The sequence below is a fragment of the Columba livia genome, chromosome 3 (genome assembly GCF_036013475.1).
Source record: "Columba livia isolate bColLiv1 breed racing homer chromosome 3, bColLiv1.pat.W.v2, whole genome shotgun sequence".
Taxonomy (NCBI): Eukaryota; Metazoa; Chordata; class Aves; order Columbiformes; family Columbidae; genus Columba; species Columba livia.
The window spans coordinates 120243818-120262347 of record NC_088604.1 but is presented as its reverse complement, the minus strand read 5'-3'; the positions used below and the strand labels follow the sequence as shown (position 1 = coordinate 120262347).

At 45.2% G+C, this 18530-nt stretch overlaps 1 protein-coding gene across 5 annotated transcripts in view; it reads right to left on the bottom strand.

Moving 5' to 3' along the window:
- Positions 1–18464, bottom strand: part of PPP4R3B (protein phosphatase 4 regulatory subunit 3B) — a 20664-nt gene extending 2200 nt beyond the window's left edge. Inside the window, exons 1-15 of one of the 5 annotated variants that reach the window (XM_065059972.1) lie at positions 18299–18464; positions 14979–15034; positions 10970–11068; positions 8949–9569; positions 6250–6327; positions 5719–5835; positions 4466–4582; positions 4050–4181; positions 3449–3551; positions 2887–2928; positions 2633–2791; positions 1855–2024; positions 1109–1248; positions 670–854; positions 41–243 (exon numbers count right to left, since the gene is read on the bottom strand). In XM_065059972.1, the coding sequence (XP_064916044.1) occupies positions 41–243; positions 670–854; positions 1109–1248; positions 1855–2024; positions 2633–2791; positions 2887–2928; positions 3449–3551; positions 4050–4181; positions 4466–4582; positions 5719–5835; positions 6250–6327; positions 8949–9497 (1995 nt within the window). In that variant the 5' untranslated portion in view covers positions 9498–9569; positions 10970–11068; positions 14979–15034; positions 18299–18464. Of the gene's footprint in view, positions 1–40; positions 244–669; positions 855–1108; positions 1249–1854; positions 2025–2632; positions 2792–2886; positions 2929–3448; positions 3552–4049; positions 4182–4465; positions 4583–5718; positions 5836–6249; positions 6328–8948; positions 9570–10969; positions 11069–14978; positions 15035–16053; positions 16536–17358; positions 17555–18298 lie in introns of those variants that run through there. The other 4 variants (XM_065059971.1, XM_065059970.1, XM_021280433.2 and 1 more) reach the window with 4 other exon arrangements.
- Between the last annotated feature and the right edge of the window lie 66 nt (positions 18465–18530).

Sequence of the window (18530 nt, the reverse complement as noted above, 5' to 3'; positions counted from 1 at the left end):
GTTAGGCCGCGGGACGGCAGGTTCTGCCCGGCGCTCCCACCTTGGTGGCCGTCACCGCACTGCTCAGCGTCACTGCCTTGGACGAGGAGCCGTTGGAGCCTGCGGGCGACGTCTGAGCGGCCACGGATTTACCGTTCGCACCGTTTGCGCCGTTGGCTGCGCCGGCTGAGTGGGAAAAAGTGAATTTGAATCCCCCAGCTGAAGTCCTTTTTGGAAGGTTCTCTTTGTCTTCACTCTCCTTAGCTGAGGGACAAACATTTTCATACTTAAGTATCAGCTGTACAGCATGGAGGACAATCCACATCACAGCATCGTTCCTGTGCAAAAGCCACTGCTTTCGTTTTAAATTCAGTTTAAATCAGCAGCTCACCCACCCTCAAGCAAACACACCAGCGTTCACCGAGTGGCACAGGCGCTGTGGACGTGGCAATGCTGCTCGCTCAGCACACACAAGCACATCAAGTCTCGCTTCTGAATATCATTTAAGCAATTTAACGCATTATTTTAATCCTAAACTAGGTTGCAAAACATGCTAATAATTCATGACTTGATTTCATGGAACACCCCAACTCCCGCTTATGATCCAGAGCGCATGCTACTCTTTACATGTGACTCCACGTATTGACACCGAGCGCTTCCAGCTCTGACAAGCTGAAACTGAGTTCATACCTTTTTTAGTTTCCATAAATTTTTCATAGCTATCTGGAAAATCATCCTCCTGTTTGGACTTCTCAACCGGAGGTACAACAGCTTCCCCTTCCTCCTCTTCGTCTTCGTTGAACCACATTTCCTCATCCTCCTCCAAGGCTCTCGCGTCCCTGCGGAATCGATTGCTGCGCAGGATGGATGGAACGCTGCAAGAGACAGAACGCAGCCAGCGTCACAAATGGCTCCAAGTGCATTCAGCTGAGCGTTTAATATCCCGACAAGTATGAGCTGTCCTACACCAGGGCACAAGGAAAGCCAGACAAGGATTGTTCTAACTGAACAAGACTGAATAAACCCCAACAATCCCAGCCCTCTGCTTTTTGTCCCCTCTAGGAAAGAAAAAACGAGACTACATCATGGCGTTCAATAAAAGTCTCAGAAAGTATAAACCAGGTCGTACCTGCTCAGTTTCTGGGTTTGTCGGTCTTTTTCTTGCTCATATTTTGTCTTCAGTCCCTTGAATGTCTGAACATATTCGATAGATTCAAGTGCATTATAAAAGTTTTCAACTATATGTGCAATAAGGGACTTAATATCTTCCTGCACGAGAACAAAACAGTATTTCAGTCTCAAATATGAACATGCAGAAGTTCAGAAAGCTTTAGAGATTAGTTTTAAAAGGAGCTGACGGGCCAGAGTCAAAGCATGATTGTAAAGAACAAATGTGAAGCCATCTGCTTTTTCTTTAATAAAAAAGCTGAAACCTAGAAATTAAATTTCCCACATAAATGGACAATAGACGTAGCAGTGTCCCAATGAACTGTTTGTGGTGGGCTGATGAAGCCAGGATGCTTTCTGGCTGGGATGAAGCCTTCGAGACACAGCAGAAAAGCTGCCAATTCAAAGCTGACACTAAAAAAGCACCTGAGTGGGACTTTAAAGGACAGCGATCATCCAAATTCAGTCAGGTCAGTCTCATTTAGACTGAATAAAAACCAGATTTACTCGCATGGAACATATTTCACTAATTCCTCCCTTCAAAGTTTGGTCCAGCAACAATACATTCAACCACTGAGAACAATTTAATCTACAGGACACTCACCCAGACGTCTTTTGAGCTTATGCTTTTAGCAGTAATAGGCTATTTCCCATGAAATACGGACGTTGTGTATCTCTACCCGAGATGCGGCACACCGCTGAACTTACCACCCGGATGAACTCAAAGAGCTCGATCACCGCAGAGTTGAGCAGGTTGTACCTCGTGCCGTTATCCAACAGGGCATTTATAACGGGCTCAAACAGGTTTCCCTTGGTGATGTAACGGTTATAAAACTCATCTTTTAGGCCAATTATCCTCCTCATAAAGCGAAGAGCACCTATAAAGAAATTAAGGGATTTAATAACTACATGACAGGGCTCCAATCTGCTTTGCTTGGAAAGAACTGAAAAAACCCGATGTTACCGGGAGGAAGATGCATCCCCAACCCAAGAGCACTAAAAAGCACTTTCTGAAAGTTCAAGACAACACATGTGCTGCCAGGTAACCCTTCCTTCCTCCTCTGACTTCCCCGCGCATCACAACGCGATCACGTCCATTAGTATTGCCTTGAAATACAGACACAGTGAACACGAGCACACGTGAAGCTGGATTATCAGCTCGCTCCTGTGTGCGCCTCCCAGAACCAGCCCCGATTCTTTCAACACCCCAGGTCGCAAAATTTCCTCAGTATTTCCATGGAGAGGCTGATCACTAATGAGCCTTATTGTCAGGAAGACCTGAAAGCATCACTGCGGGCTTCAAAACACACACTTCTCCTCCCACCATAAACAGACATCTACCTTTTTCAATATTACTAAAGAGCCAGCCAGCAATAAATTGGAAATTAACAGAAATGCTGAATTTGAGTAGGCTCGAGCAGTCGGACCCATTGCACACACTGCAGACAGAGCCCTGAAGAAGGAAATCACAGCAGGTCTCACTCACACAAGGCCAGAAAAGTGTGTTTGGAATTCATCAAGACCAGGACTCTTCTCAGCAAATCTTTGTTCATAATGTAATTCTTGATGTGATACGTGTGGTGTTCCACGCAAAAAGTGAGCAGCTCCAAAATTAAGGCTAGTAGTTGTGCCGTTTGATAATTATCTACAAGGAAAATTAATGGGTTTAAGTTACAGACAAACCCCACCGTACGCAGCCTACAAGACAAGTTTCAACACTCAAGGTCAATTAAAACTTACCAGGACAAATCGTATTACTCTTAGTGGACCCAACTACTGCATCTGATAAACAGAAAACAGAAACAACTATCAGAAAAAGGTTTTTCAAAGCACTGTAAATATTTACAAGATGGGGATAAACAAGCCATTCTACCAGCTGTTCAAACTTTGCACCTAATCCAACGTTTGCGTAAGCTGTAGGGCCATAAACAGGCAGCGGGAACGCTCGCCAGACCAGACCGCTCTATTCAACTTACGGTACAAGCGTTCCAATTCGACTCGGTGAAAATACACAACCTAATACTTAGGAACTTCATTCCTCCCGAGACTAAAGGAAAGCGCCTATTCTAATGAGCCGGGCACAGCCTGGAACTGCTGGTCACAGCATTTCCGCGAGCTTTCAAAAAGAAGGACCTGGGAACCAAAGACACTCTCTGCTTTAGTCCTGGAAACTGGCATAAAATTAACATTACACAAAAGGAGATGCACGTTTGCTCCACAGACTTATCGCAGTTACCAGGACTGCAGGTCACCTGAAAACATTACAAGTCTTAAAATGGGGGAAAATAAAAATGAATCTTACCTTTTTCACATTTATCTTCCGCTGTATTAGCCAGAAGCGGTGCAGTAAGAACGTGCATACAATGGTTGTAGAAGAAATTGAGAAATTCACTTTTTTCCGTTTTCTAAAACAAATACAACTTTATTAAATACTCGCATTTGTATCCCTCTTTTTAAATGAGAAAGAGCAGCAGCATAAAAGCCAGCCGACAGATAATTCTGCCAGCGCCCTCAGGTCTGCCTGTATCCTTCTGGTAGGTCCTGCACCTTCATCTTCACTCAAATAAGATGTGTCTTTTTATTTTGGGAAAAGATCCGAGAGCCCTGAAACCAATGTACCTATCACCAACCCCCCAGATGCAAATACACAATTTCACTGAAGCACAGGGCTGCTGAGTTTAATAAACACTTGCACAATACCACCCTCTTTTATTATCTGAAGTTAATGGAAATGTTAGCTTATTTTTCTGCTTGTTAAATTCAGTATCAGACCATATATAACACTGTCAAAAAAGAATAAAAATATCTTTTTTTAACCCTCCAACAACAGTAAAGGCACTAGATATGAGGTTTTTAATTGTGCTGAGCAAGGAAAGCGTCTTTGCCCCTCGGCATGTTCTTACATTAGCTGTGGCCAACATGTTCTCGGGGTCGATGAGGGTTCGCAGGAGCCCCATGAGCTGCACAGCCCCCCCCAGCTCCGGGTCGGTGTCGCAGATCATCTGCTCGATGACCACGTTGATGAGGAGGATATCCTGCAAAACACGGACCGGGGAAGCACGGAACAGTTTCAACAGCGGCACGATGTTCCCAGTAGAACCCCAGTCAAACCAAACGCAACTCTCGGTTTTCTGGACAACGCTCCCTGCCCGACATCCCTACTGGGCACAGCTCACGTCTCACACCCACTTCTTCCCATGTTTCTACTATCTACATTTTTAGGCTGTTCTCCAAATGCTGGAGAGGTTTGTTCTGCTGGTTTTCCCCCTGTCTGTTCTAAAAGAAGCACATTTGACAACTCCAAACCACTTTTACTCACATCATCACTCTGCTGGGCCTCTTGCATTACAAATTCTCGGACCATGGATGGACTAAATTCTACTAGATAAGAAAATATATCTGTAGCAGCGGATCTAACTTGCAGATCATCCATTCCCTAATAAAAAAAGAGGTCAATTTATTAGAGTGGTTCAAGTCTTGTATTATTATCAAGTAAAGTTGCAAAGAACAGGGAGTTAAAAGTTTTGAGAACATTTGATTAGAAAAGTTTCTATGAGAGATGCGGTAACGTGGTTACAGGAAATAAATAAAACAGAGCAAAATCTTTTCCCCGGTATTTTCCTCCTTCAAAAAGAAGGCAAGGATTTCTGTGAAACTGATAGCCTTATTTAGGCAGAAAACATACATATGGTGTTACTTGCTACAGTATTTAAGACATGAGTATTCTCTACTTGCTATCCAGAGTTTACTGGTTTTGTACAAAAGGATCAACCACACAAGTCAATCTGTACAAAAGTTTCTGTATTCGCTTCCAGGCAACAAGAATTAATAGTTTTCCTTACGGTGATTTTCTCCGGTAACTGTACGACTTCTAAGCCTAAAATATTAACGTAACATCAAATATCTGGACTGGTCTAGTCCCAGAAAAGAATAATGAGATTAGAGTTCATCTCATCACTAAGAATCTCTATGACTTTAATGTTTCCATAACAATCAATGCCCTTCAGTAACTCCACAGGTTGTTACTCTAGAATATATAACCCCTTGAACGTATGGTTTCTGAGTAACGCCAGCGCTGACATGAATTGCAGCGGTCGGGCAGCAACCGCTGCTTCAAGGGGAGGAGTGAAAACAGTTCTGTGTTCACACTGCCCATCAGGATGGATTAATCTGCTTTATAGCTCTGAAAAGACAGGATTAAGTGATCTTTCGGATAGCAACAAGCTCACGGTTCAAGATTAGCTAAAAATACTTCTCTGGCAGGGTCCCAACAAAAGAAAAAAATCAAGCTGCCACATTAAAAAAGAATCTATTTCCATTTTGACACTACGTTGCCAAAAGGCCTGTGTTCACCAGAGGCTTCCCCACCGTGCAAGCTGAAAATGTAACAGCCCCAAAGTCAGGCTGCTTCTGAGAACTGGACACCTTTGGGATCCTGAACGGTCAATCAACTTCATCTTCAGCAGAGCAAACTGCCCAGTCAAACCCACGCAAAGGTGCTCAGCGCATCAGAAGAACCGGCTCCATGGCTGCGAGGTTTGCTGCTTTTATTAACTCCACGTTGTCACTTACCATTACAATTTCAAGGGCTGGAAGAATTCCCAACTTTGCCAAAGTTTTGAAAAACGCATCTCTGTTCTGAGGCTGTAACGTCTGAGAAAACGCGCAGAATTCCTTGAAAAAGTTCACCTAGCGCATAGGAAAAAATAACTTCAGGTGGAGTTGATTCGTGGTTGTATATTAAGGGATTACTGGTAATCCTCAATCATAGGACTTGAGAGATATTTTTGAATGAGTAAAGTACAGTGACAAAAGCAGTGTTTTATGACAAACGTCGGTGATACGGTATGTTGAGTATCTGGAAGAAGCACAGCTTTACGTTTAGAATGTCAGCTCAGTGCTAGTACGTCCTTGGCAATAAGATAATTATTTAGAACAAATAAATCAGAACTTACTTTGCAATAAATGAAGACTGAGCTACACTGGAAATGATCCCATAGTTACAGAGATGCCTCAGTGAGTGCAGAACTGGCACAACAGCTTCAATATTTCTACTTAATCTGCACAGTTCGGAGCATTCAAAGAACCCCCCAAACCACTCACCAGTTCACATCGTTTGTCATCATCTGTAGCTTCATCTGTTAACTGTGCAAAAACTTCAGACAAAAATTTCTCGTCTTCCTGCGTAACACATAAGAAGAACACGACTTAACACCGATGCACCTTCAAAGTTAAAGCACCGACCTTTACGGGCTCCCACACTATAAAAAGTCAAACTTAACGTAAGATTAACTACAGTGTTTCATTACTTGCTCACTCATTAGAAAAAACAAAACCAAGAAACAAAACGTGCATTAGTAGATACCAAGAAACACTTATTTTTAAGTATATAGAGGACAACATTTCACTTTTCATTAAGCGTTTCAGTTACACCATTGCTTAATACTCAAGAGACACAAGAAAACCAGCGTGACCATCATCACTTCTCAGATGTTTGGCACCTCCTGCCCTCTCTGTACATTGATTTCTCTGCTCTCCACGTGCAGAAGTGTTGGCGTTCTCCCAAGTCAACTGTCTCTGTTACCTTTTAAATACAATACAAATCCTAAAGCAAATAGTCATGTTATGCTACAGCATCACAGAATTACACATCACTGTACTGATCCAGCTCTGTTTACTTACACATTGAACAAACATGAACATAACAGCAACATTCCAATAAATGTATATCAACATTTCATTGCACAAGGTGGAAGGTGCTTAGTTCTCTATGTCTCTGTGTGCTGGCACTAAAATCCACGCGTTTTATTAGACTAACATAATATAGAATTTTTACAGCTCCAGGAATGCCAGCCAAAGGCTCACATCAATTTTTTTCCCCTAAAAATTTTAAGATGTGGGGAAAAGAAACGCTTTACAAGCAAACGATACCTGGAATTACCAGCAGTGCAAAACACACAGACTTAACGGTTTATTCCAAGCTTTGCTGGCTCTTAATTAAGCCTGTTCAAAATAAAATAACCGTGCCACAGGCACTAACAGCGAGGTTAGAAGATCCCGGTGCAGCACGCTGGCAGCAGAGATCTCCTGCGTGCGCAGGGCTGCGCAGCGCGGGCCTGACGTCCGAAAGCAGAGGATGGATGCGTGTTTGTTTGCCACACTTACTCTGTGTCCCACGCTCTCAGCGCCAGCAGCCCCGGGATCCACCGCACGCAGAAAGGAGCTTTGCTGCCGCAAACAATCTGTTACTGCTCTAAACCACACTCTCCTGGGGAGCTTTGCCAGTGTTATTTAGGGTAACGAGACTCCCGATGCGTCCACCAAACCCAAAGGAGATTTAGAATTCTTGGGCCACAACAAAAAGCTGATTTACACACCCGGGAACTGCGACAACAGCCCTGAACTCCAGGTCCGCACTACCGTGTAATCTGCCTACAAGAACACCTCTCCTCCTTGGTTTGTCAAGGCAGCTCAAATGAGGTACTGCATCAACAACTTGTAAATCAACACGCACGTCTCAATCACAGCGTTTAAAAGAGAGAGGCAAACCTGCTCCACTACAACAAAGACAGCAGCGACCAACAGCAGCAAAGAACCATCAGAGGATTTGAGAGGTTTCTTCAGCGAGTACTGGAGGTAACAAGAACTCAGTTTTCTAAGGCACAATTAAACATTCAGTGCAGTAAAACTTACACGAAAAATAAAGTTCATCCAGTTAAAAAGCTCTAAATGGAAGCAGGACTGTGGCCTCAGGAGAATGATACTGAATTTGGTTTTAGAAAAGTAATGTTTGCAAAAGAACAAAAAGGGCACGATTTATTCACATACAAAGCCATCCATTTTGCCAGTGGGATTTACTTTTTAGTTTCTTTCTGCTATTCAACCAAGTGGAAAGAAGCCCAAAAGCTTATTCAAGCAATTCTGTAGTTTTGATGTTGCTCCAGTTCCTATTGCGTGCTACAGAAATATTCTTATGGCAACATCCCTGCTCGGGCGCCGCTCTCCTTCCACAACTTCACCGCTCCCTCCTCCTCCTCGGGACTACCCGCACTCACAACAAAACCAGCAGCTGTGTCACGGCCTGTTCTACAGCAACACGCGGATCAGAAACAGAACAAAACCACTTCGCTACATGAGTCCGCGCAAAAAATATGAACTGAAAACACCCCAAACGCCATGAAGTTTACACACAGCTCTCCATGAAGCTCCTTCCACGCTCCAGTTCGGTTGTCACACCCAACTCCATTTTTAAGCCTGCTTCTGGCTACCAAGTATTCAGTACGATTTTTGACATAGTAACATGTTGGTTATTCATTATTAATTTTGGATATCAGTATGAAGGAAGAAAAATTACTTCATACCACAACACGAACATTTGAAATTAGTACCAGAAAGTAACAGTAGTATCGCAGGAATGGTTCTGAACACGCTCTTTGGAACCACAGACTCAGAATTTGTTTTAAAGATGTCGCAAATGGCCCTGACATGGAATACAAAATGTTGCTTATTCCCTAAATATCTATTCAATTCAGCTCAAAATGTGTATGTTGCTCGTGAATCAAGGAGAAGAACCTCTAACTGTTTACAACTGTTAAAAATATATTAATATATGCGCCTGAAATTTATGATTTTTAAAATAAAACCCAAAAGGTATCAGAAACAAGAGGAAGCACACAAAACATGATGCAAATGAAAGCACAAACCATTAACTTACGGCATGTTAAAGAGCTGTCATCAATTTCAAAGCTACAGCTAGAGGTATCTACACACAATCCATCCACAGCACATGAAAAACCACTTACCTGCAACATACTGACAATCTCAACTTTGTTGAAGAAAATAAAGGAAGTGAGGGTAGAAAGAAAGTTCTCTTCAAAAACAGATGGTGTCGGCAAGATGATGTCCTGAATATACTGTACCCTGTAAGTCTGGTGGATTTTTTGCCTGAGTTCAGAGTCTGTTATAGGAATAACCTCCTTAAATTTTGCTGTTTTGGTCAAGAACTCCCTGTGCCGTTTTGGCTGAGCCAAAGAAGGATCGTACTCAAGGCATCCAACAACATCCATAATACACTCATCAGAAAACATCACCTCAAACAGAGTCGCTTTGTTGAGGAACAAAATCCCTCTAATAATTTCATACAAATGATGTAAGCCTTCGGTGTTCTCTAAATTCTCACAGACTTGGAAAAGCTGCAGGAGTTTTTTAATGTAGCCTTCATTCTCCAAGGCCAGCGCGAGCTTTTCTCTGCGGATGGGCGAGGAGAGAACGGAGGTAACTAGGTCGGCAATCTCTTCAAGTTTGTTGAGTTCACAAGTGGGGAGGTCGATCAAAGGACTCGTTTCGGGCATTTCTTCTACATGTTCCTCTTCTGACTCAATGAGGTCCTGCGTGACTTCCACCGAGGGATCCTTACCTTGAACCTAGAAGAGAGCGCACACAATTACCGTCCCATCCCAAAACGCGCAGAAAAATAAGTCAATGAGTGAAATAACAAGCGCATGAGCATTTCTGCACCTTGAGTGGCCTGGAAAACATCCAGCTGCACAGAGGAGCAAGTTTGCTGCCTCTAAATTCTACAGTCGCTACCATTATCCTCATCAGTATATTTGTCAAAAAAATCTAATCAAACCAACCCCCTGTGGAGTCAAGAAGCACCTTGAAGACAGGCACAAAATTAAAAGAAGGGCCTAACAAAATTCCTTTTGGTGTCTCAAACTGAAGGGTATGAAGCCTTGAACTCACAGTAAGAGCCCACAGCGATACCAACATTAAGTGAAATGTATAAAAAGACCAGAACAAAGGCAGGAAACCATCAGGAACGCCAAAACTGAATGCGAGGGAAGCACTTGTGCCCCACTCCGCGCTTTAATTTCACTTTGTCTGCCCCTCTACCTCCTTCCCCCATCCTGCTCATCAATCTCCTGCTTCTCTTTGCCCCATTGAGCTGGTTCTAGAACCCACAACCTCCTGTTGTGAACTCCCTCACAAAGAACGGTGAGTCTGAGGTTCCTGGGGATGTGGTTTAGTGACACTGGGAGGTGAACAGTTGGACCCAATCATCTTGTGGGTCATTGCCAACCCAAATGATCCTGTGACAAAGTGGGACGAGTTCTGGAGTCTGATGAAAGAGCCCAAGGCTCATGGTTTGCACCAGTCACATGAAGACCGCCCTCTCAGACCGGCCATCGCCTCAGCCCCTATTTAAAACCGATTTAAACCCTGGACTATCTATCAGACAAATATACTTCTGGTTACTGGGATTGGTTCCTGACAACAACAGGACTTCAGACATTATACCCCCAAACATGCGAAGATCAAGAATGTATTTCAATTGCATAGCTCTTTTCAAAGGAAGCTGCTGGGAAACCCAAGCTGTATGTTCTTTAGTTAACAGCTTTACAGTGCGTCACTTCAAAATCTGAGGTTCCGATAAATTCCAACATAAATGCCCAGGTTTCTTAAATACACACAGGTGCTACACTCCACTGATTTGTTACCTCCAAAGTTGGAAACGTAAAATCTAAACTGTTTCCTAATAAAACAATGAAGATTGAAATATCCTTATGACACAGACAGGCAACAAGACTTAGGTCTCGTTGAAAAAAATATGATTGTTCAAAAGCGTGAAATCCAATTATGAAAACAACAACTAGTGTTCTGAACAGTGGCAACTTCAGATCTTGCACAGAAAAGCCCCAGAAAATAATGGCGTATATGTGCTTAATTTATAAGTAGGTTTAAAAATCACAGCACAAATACATGAAGGCACACGAGACAATAAAATATCTGGAAGAAACAGAATATTTCAACTTGACTGTACCTGGCAGATTTTTTCCCAAATTTCATCACAGCCGGCTTTTTCTTGAAAACTCAGTGCTAAATCATAGTTTTCCGCTTCTGACCAAACAATCAGGGTGTCCTGTTTAAGACAAAAAAAGCCACTGTTTCTGAAAGAGGTCTACACTGCATATTAATCTCTATTCCAGTAAGTGATATGTCTAGAGAACAAATAATCATAATTAACTTACCTTTCTTGAAAAAGAACATAAGCCACTGAAATATTACATCACCTGTTCTGCCACAAGGGACATCACCTTTCTTTTTTGCTATTTTATGACTACCTTACTTACTATGTATTTAAATACACTTAAAGCAGCATTTCTGTAACATACTTTGGAGCCAACAGTCTTGAAAAGGGAATGCACACGTTGTAATTAAGAAAACCTGCAATATAACAATTTAAGTCTTTTCATAATTAATAAAGTAGAAACAAAAAACCCAAGATTACAGTTTCCTCCTCAGAAAGGATTTAACACAGCCTTAGCAATGTGAGAAATAATGTTTAACTAAGGGTAAGATATTATTTTCTGAATCAACAGACATACAGCCTGAATAATAGCAAACTCCTAAGTTCTCGCTAAAGTTACAAACACCTCGACAACAAGTATTTTCATTTGAGTAAGTTGTTGTTTTTCCTGTTACTACTGTCTCTCTCAATTCAATCTGTGCAGTTGCACAACTTATCTGAAGATTGGCTGCAATTTCAGAAGAGATTAAAAAGGCTTTTTTATGAGGACACTTGCTTAATGGTCAATAAGGTAAGTTACTTCCTACATTTACTGCAGGGCTTATCAAGGCTTGGAAGCCTTTACCTTATGCATCAATTTTAGTGCAAACAAAATATTCCAAGCGAAACCTTTAAGCTTAGCAACCAGACCCAAACAAACACACACACTTGAGGAAACTTCAGGAGTTTTATCTCTGCATTTTTTTTTCTTAACAACAACAAAACCAGTTTAGCATGACATGTTTTTCTTACAGCAACATTGTTGATAAATGCCTACGAATAGGTCAGCTTCCTTCTCCCAAAACATAATCAGAGGCCGCACAAAGAGCAAGAGCATTCGCCACTTCGGAGTGAGCACTTCAACTGGGCTTGTAGGACATACCAGGTATTTCAGCTAATTGGTTCCTACATCTAAGGTGAACATCCCGCAGCGGTGAAGAGGGCAGCAGCCCTGGGGAACCGCTCGGGCTGGCTCTAGCAGCACCCTGCAGACCCGGGAAATCCTGCCCTCGAGTAACGTGGGTTTCACCTCAAGCAAACCGCTCTGTTGTCACAGGAGTGATGGCAACTCTGTGCCAAAGACAGCGTTTGCGGATCTGAAAACGGACAGAGCACCTGAAGGAGAGTTACCATCAGAAGGTGGAGTTCGCAGCAAGGATTGCTGTAGCAGTTTCAAGTCTTACAGCCACGCAACCAAAAATTCCTGCTGAGGAGGTGAAGGAACAAAGCACACGACTGGGTCCACGTGATTTCTCACCGAGGACACGCTCTTCTGCCAGCTTTGCCAGGGAACAATAACCTCAAGCAGAGGCTGGAACACCAAACGGGTGTGGTAACAACTGTGTAAACTGCTGCAGAGCACACGCCAGCCTGCCCTTTGGCCAACAGTGTCCACCGGAGGTAGGGAGCTCTCAAAGCCTCTGCCCTAAAACCCAGGGGACCTACACTCTCCAGGCTCTCAATTAGAGATACCTTCATGTTTCATGCTAAGCAACCTGGCACCCGTGTCTAATCCAAGCCCTACTTCTGTTGAGAAAGGGGTCAGGATTATAGTACACCCAACACCTTGACCAAATCAAATCCGGTGTGAACGCCAGTGACCACCAACACAACTTGAGAAGGCAGGTCCCAGGCCTGCCCTGTTTACAGAACTATAGTTACAGTGTAGTTCTAGCACCGCTTAGCACAAACAGTGTAACATTGGGAGTCACAGACTGACACACACCAACTACAACGCAGTTGCTTTTCCTTTTTTCTGCACAATGTTGTTATGCAAATGACAATTCAAGCGACAACCTGTAAGTCCAAGCAAGTGATTTACATGAAGACAGATGCGTAGGCAGGGCATGTTTCCTTCCCATCAAGCTGCACCATCTCGCAGCTTTCCCCAAACCCAAGATGATCAGCACCTTAATGAAAATCTGCAATTAAACGCTGTCATTCACCTACAAGCACTGGCCAGAGTCTTCTGCCCATGTATCTAACAGACTTCAACAGCCAAGTAGGGACAATGAGGAAAGACCATCTGGTTCACTAAAGCATTTGCCCAAATCCCTCCACCATATTTAAATAGTATCTGCTCCTGCAACTTCCACATTTGAATGTTACAATCTTTAAGAGATGGGACTAAAGTCTCATCAACTGAGAAAAGGACAGGAATGCTACATTAAGGTTTGCTTTTCGCTACTCTGCTAAGAAGGAAACAGGTAAAACTTGAGGGCAAAGCTCTGTAACTAAAAGCTGTATGATTTCAGGGCTTAGATAAACCTAGAACTTATCTCTGGATATCAGCAATCATCATCCCTCTAAAATTAAAAAAAAATAATCAAACCAAACCCAAACTTCTTCAAAAGAGTGAACAGTGAAGCAAACTTTTCAGCCACAAAGACATGACAGCATTAGAATCAGTACCAAAAGTCAACCAAAATAAACCTCAGCTTGAGTTTGTCAAAACTACAACCTACAAAGACTTCCACAAGAAAAATGGCAACAAAAGCTACTGAAGTCACTACCAATTAAGTTTTCAAATAACCAGGAAACAGGCTGCAAAAGGAAGCGATTTAAAGCTCTGCAGCAACACAATCTGCGTTTGCAGCTCGTTCTGTATTGGTTTCCTCTGCTGAACAGGAAGCGGTTCCAGGCTCTTCACTTCACACCCCTGCAGAGCTCCACAAAAAACGCCCCCCCACCTGAGCGCAGCTGCCCAGGAAACGCGCAGCCCTCGTCCACCTAAACCCACCAGTACTAACGGGTGACAAGTGGAAACCACAGAAAACAGAGGCTTTGGAAAAGCCGGGCCCAAGCTCTGACTCGCTCTTAAGCCAACATCAGCCAAGCTGTGCTCAAGGGCTCAGTGTCTTTCCTCAAACAGCCAGAACTTGTCACCTTTCCATCTGAAAAAAAATCCAAACCACACAAAATCCTTAAAGATTTCCCTCTTCATGATTTAGGAAGCACAAAATCACTGGGTTTTAAGAGTGAAACGCTTCTGGATACCATAATAATGGAAAGCAGCATAAAACACGGAATGAAAGGAACAGAGAATCTACTGTAGAACAAAGGAACAGAAAAAACCCCTCAACTAACCAGTAATAACCACGAGAACAATGTAAGCAGACACACTAAAAATTAATGCAGAAAAAGGACAAAGCAATGAAGCAGAGTAGATTGAATAAGTTATTTTTTAAGTGGATTAAATGAAAACGGGCTATTAACACAGCTCCCCAGGAAGGGCACTCCTGCAAATCGGTCTCACCACACCACTCGCTTTACTTAGGACAACACAAGTTTTCAAGGCTTAAAACTAAACCGCAACAATGAAAGAAGTCCCACGAAAAACTCATTCCTCCCTGTTATTTCCAGAAAGAGAACTTGAAAAGTAAATACAACAGTGCTGGCCAAAATTTTGCCTTCCTAACGCAGGAATTGTTTCATACAGCCTGGGATGAGACACAAAAGTTACACATATATGTTTCTAACTATTTCTCCTGTAATGAGTTCAATATTTGTACAAATTGCAGAGACTCTCTTCAAACCCTGAAGGCCCAAAGGGTTTTATAGGAGACACACGTTTCAATTTCTAGAATGTGAAGTGCTATAGTCTCTATGGGCTTCTAAGTAAGTTTTTCACGTCTGAAAAACACCACTGACAATTCCACGTCACGCTGCTTCGCGTTGCTCCTCAACACCACAATTAGCTTGAGCACAAAACAATTCCTCAACATCAGTAACAGGGATAAAAAAGCCGAGCAATAATACTTGCCTGCTGTTTTTGATATGCAGTGTTTGGATTTATCTTCGATTCTAACAATAGAGAACCTGGAAAAGGTACAAAGAGATATTTACTGACTTTAACAAAAGAAACATCGCCACGTATCTTGTAACAACCGCCCGTGTGTCCGCCAACATGTGCCCAACCTAATCCATATCTTCCAGAAAGTCCAGGAAAACCATCACCTTTAAACATGACTTCCTAAAATAAGCCAGATAAGACAAAATTCAACACCAACATCCAGATCAACACATATTTTTCTCTTCTAATTGAGACCAATCTCTACAGAGCTGCATTTTTCCCACTGACACCTGGTGCGACGAGCGGCTCGTTTGAACGCCGCGTGGCAAACCCACCCAGATTTGCAGCAGGTGACGCGCTGCCCGGCACAAACCAGCGTTTTTGGCCACTGAAGCCACGTGGGCTGTTTGCTTTTATTTCCTTCAGCAGTGAATCATCGAGATACTATAAACCCAGGGACTTTATCTTGTGTATGCAAGCAGTGTATGTATCCTGGCAACAGCTCCAGAGTAATGTATACCAGTCTTAGGTGGTTTATTTAGCACATTAGCACCTGTCGGCCGACAAAGTGGCGAGTGCGTACCCTCCCCCCTCCAAAAGAGACCCTTAAGGTGACTTTAAAGCGCAAAAAAACACGAGCGACATCACACAACTCAAATATCATCAGTGGGGAAACAAACAACTTTTTACAGTAGCGAGAAGGGGAGGAAAAGAGCGCTCTGAAAGCCAACAAAGTTATTCTGAAAGCGAACAAGATGTCGCCACATGTAACAACTTCATCTCTGTTCAGTCAAAGGTGATGCAACCTGTTAGGGGCAACCCCGAGGGTGGTGAATCCCGCTGCGGAGCGCGGGGGGAGGAAACCCGGGAGCCACCAACAGGCTGGAAACCCCAGTAATTTCCCAGGGCTCCCCTGATGAACACGGGGAGGGGAGAAGCCACCAGCAGCCCGGCCCGGGCGGCGGGCAAGGGGACGAGGCCCAGGCCGGGCCCAGGCCCACCCCGGGCGGCCTAGGCCTCCGCGCCGCCCCGGCCACGCTCTCACCGTCCGCCTCGGCGCGCACCAGCAGCGACATCCCCTTGAGCCGCTCCACGTAGGTGGAGGAGACGTGCCCGGTGCCCCTGTCGTCCCATTGCCGATCCTCGTTGAGGGTGTAGACCTTCACCCGCCGGCGGGTGTCCGACATGGTGCAGCCCCGGCCTTGGGCCTCCGCGCCGGGCCTAGGCCCGGGCCCGCTCCGCCTCCGGGCCGGCGATGGAGCGCGGGCGGAGCGGGGGAGCAGCGGGGCCGCTCAGGGGCAGCGCGGGGCCGTTACCGCGCCGCTTTCCATGGCTCCCGGACGGCGAGAGGGCGACGCGGCGCCCCGGCTCGGGCCCTCGCTGCCTCCGCTCCGCCGCCTCAGCAGCTACCGCGGCGCCGCCGCCATCTTGTAACCCGAGTCGCGCCGCCTTTCTCTGCCTGCCGGCGGGCACGGGCTCCCCGCGCAGGGGCTACGGCAGCCGGCAGCGGCCGCCCCGCCACCAGGGGCCGGCGGGCGGGGCCGGGCGGGGCGGCAGCGGAGCGCGGGGCCGGGCGGGCGGCGGCGGCGCTGCCGTGTCGTGTCGCAGCAGCCGTGTCGTGTCGCAGCAGCCGTGTCGTGCCACAGCAGCCGTGTCGTGCCACAGCAGCCGTGTCGTGCCACAGCAGTCACAGCAGCCGTGTCGTGCCACAGCAGCCGTGCGCGCTCATCAGCCTGCGAGCGCTCCCGCCTCAGCGACCAGCGCACCCCCAGAAACACCCTTTCTTTTCTTTTCCTTTTCTTTTCTTTCCTTTTCCAAGCATCCCCTGTGTGTACAGGGCTCTGTGCCCACACGAGGCTCCGTCGTAAACTGTAACAAACACAGTCTGTAGCACGCAGAGTTGAACTGGGAGAAAAGGTTTCCCCTCGCCTCACAAAACAGCAACAAAGTTAATTCGCGGCGTGCGCCGCTTTCTACCCCGGTGACAGGGCGCGTATTGCGGATAAACGTGCGCTTTGTGGCAGGGAAGGCTCGATAAACCTGACCCTGTCCTGCGAAACCTCCCAACAAGAGAAAAATGCTTAATCGGTTCTTAGGAAGGCTACAATTTCAGACAGACCGTGGAGCCTGCAATCCTTCGCTGCCTGTACCAAAAACCAGCTACGCGTTTCCTCTGTGCTAAGAATAATAGTAAAAAATAATTATATTTCACTGTTTGCACGGGAATAGGGCAAAAGAAAGCAGCACCGTGCACAGTCGAGTGTGTGAGACGGCAGGAGAAGGGACAGCGGCCGGTGCACCATTCCCAGACAAAACCAGGCTCTTCCAGCTACACCGGTACAGCTCTTACCTACCAGACCCGCGCAGAATGAGCATGAAAACTGTTTATCTGCTGAAGCTGTGAAATAAATCCATGACCGTTCCAGGGATGAAATCAACAAGCTCTGTGGAAAAACACCGCTCCAGAGCACACGCCGACAGCCCTCCCTCGGACACGGGGCTCCTTTTTGCACAGAACAGCGTCCAGGAATCACAGCACGATCTTGTCATCTATACCAATACAAAGCAAGACAATTCTGGGGCGCTTTGCCTGAAGAAGATATGCAAGACTTGTCTCAGCAGTTCTTAAATATTTGATTTAAACCCAGGGTAAATACGAGGGAAGCAACACATGGGAATCTCTGCGCCGTAAGATTCACAGAAGGCAAAGCAGCACTTCTTCATTGTGGTTTTGCACCTGCCACTGGCTCATCTCTCAACATTGGCACAAAGCAACAAGCGAAAGCTGTTAAGAGTTCCCTGCTCCTCATCAAAACCAAGAATTTCATTAGGTTAGGTTGCAGACAGAGCAAGTCACCAAACATCACAATACAGAGCAGCAAGGAGCTCTCATTTCTTTGCTCATTCTCAGAAGCAAACCCGACAACTCCTTCCTAAATCACTGAAAAATTTCTGAAGTAAAATTAAGAGACTGTACCATTCCCTCTGGCATGTAATCCCACAAGTGCAATTACACCAGCTTTTATTATAGCACTTGTAATATTTATTGCCGTTATTAAAAACCAGCCCAGTTCCTGACACTTTGTGCCTGCGTGAAAATCTCGGTTCAGTCACATACACGTATTTCTGGCCCTCTTGACCTGGCGTAACGCTGCAACTGCCCAGCTTTGCTTTCCAAAGCCATTCCTTTCAATGAAGCTAATTACCCAGGCAGCAGAGACAAAAATCGTTATTTCAAACACAAAATAAAGCAGCTAGGGCTGAGCTCGCCCCAAGCACCGTGAACCCACCTGCTCTCCGATCAGAGCTGATCCCACCGGGTCTCAAGAGCCCAATGCGCTGCCATCGAGGGCTCTTGGGCGGCTTGCAACACCCAAAGCCACCTCCCCAGCCCTCCAGGACCGCCCCGAGCACCAGGCGCTGACTCAGTCCTGGGCTCCCGTGGAGCTGCTCTCCTCAGGTAGGACCGGCTGGTTTGTGCTCCTCCCAGACACTTCCCAAGCATATTGTTCTTTCCCCATC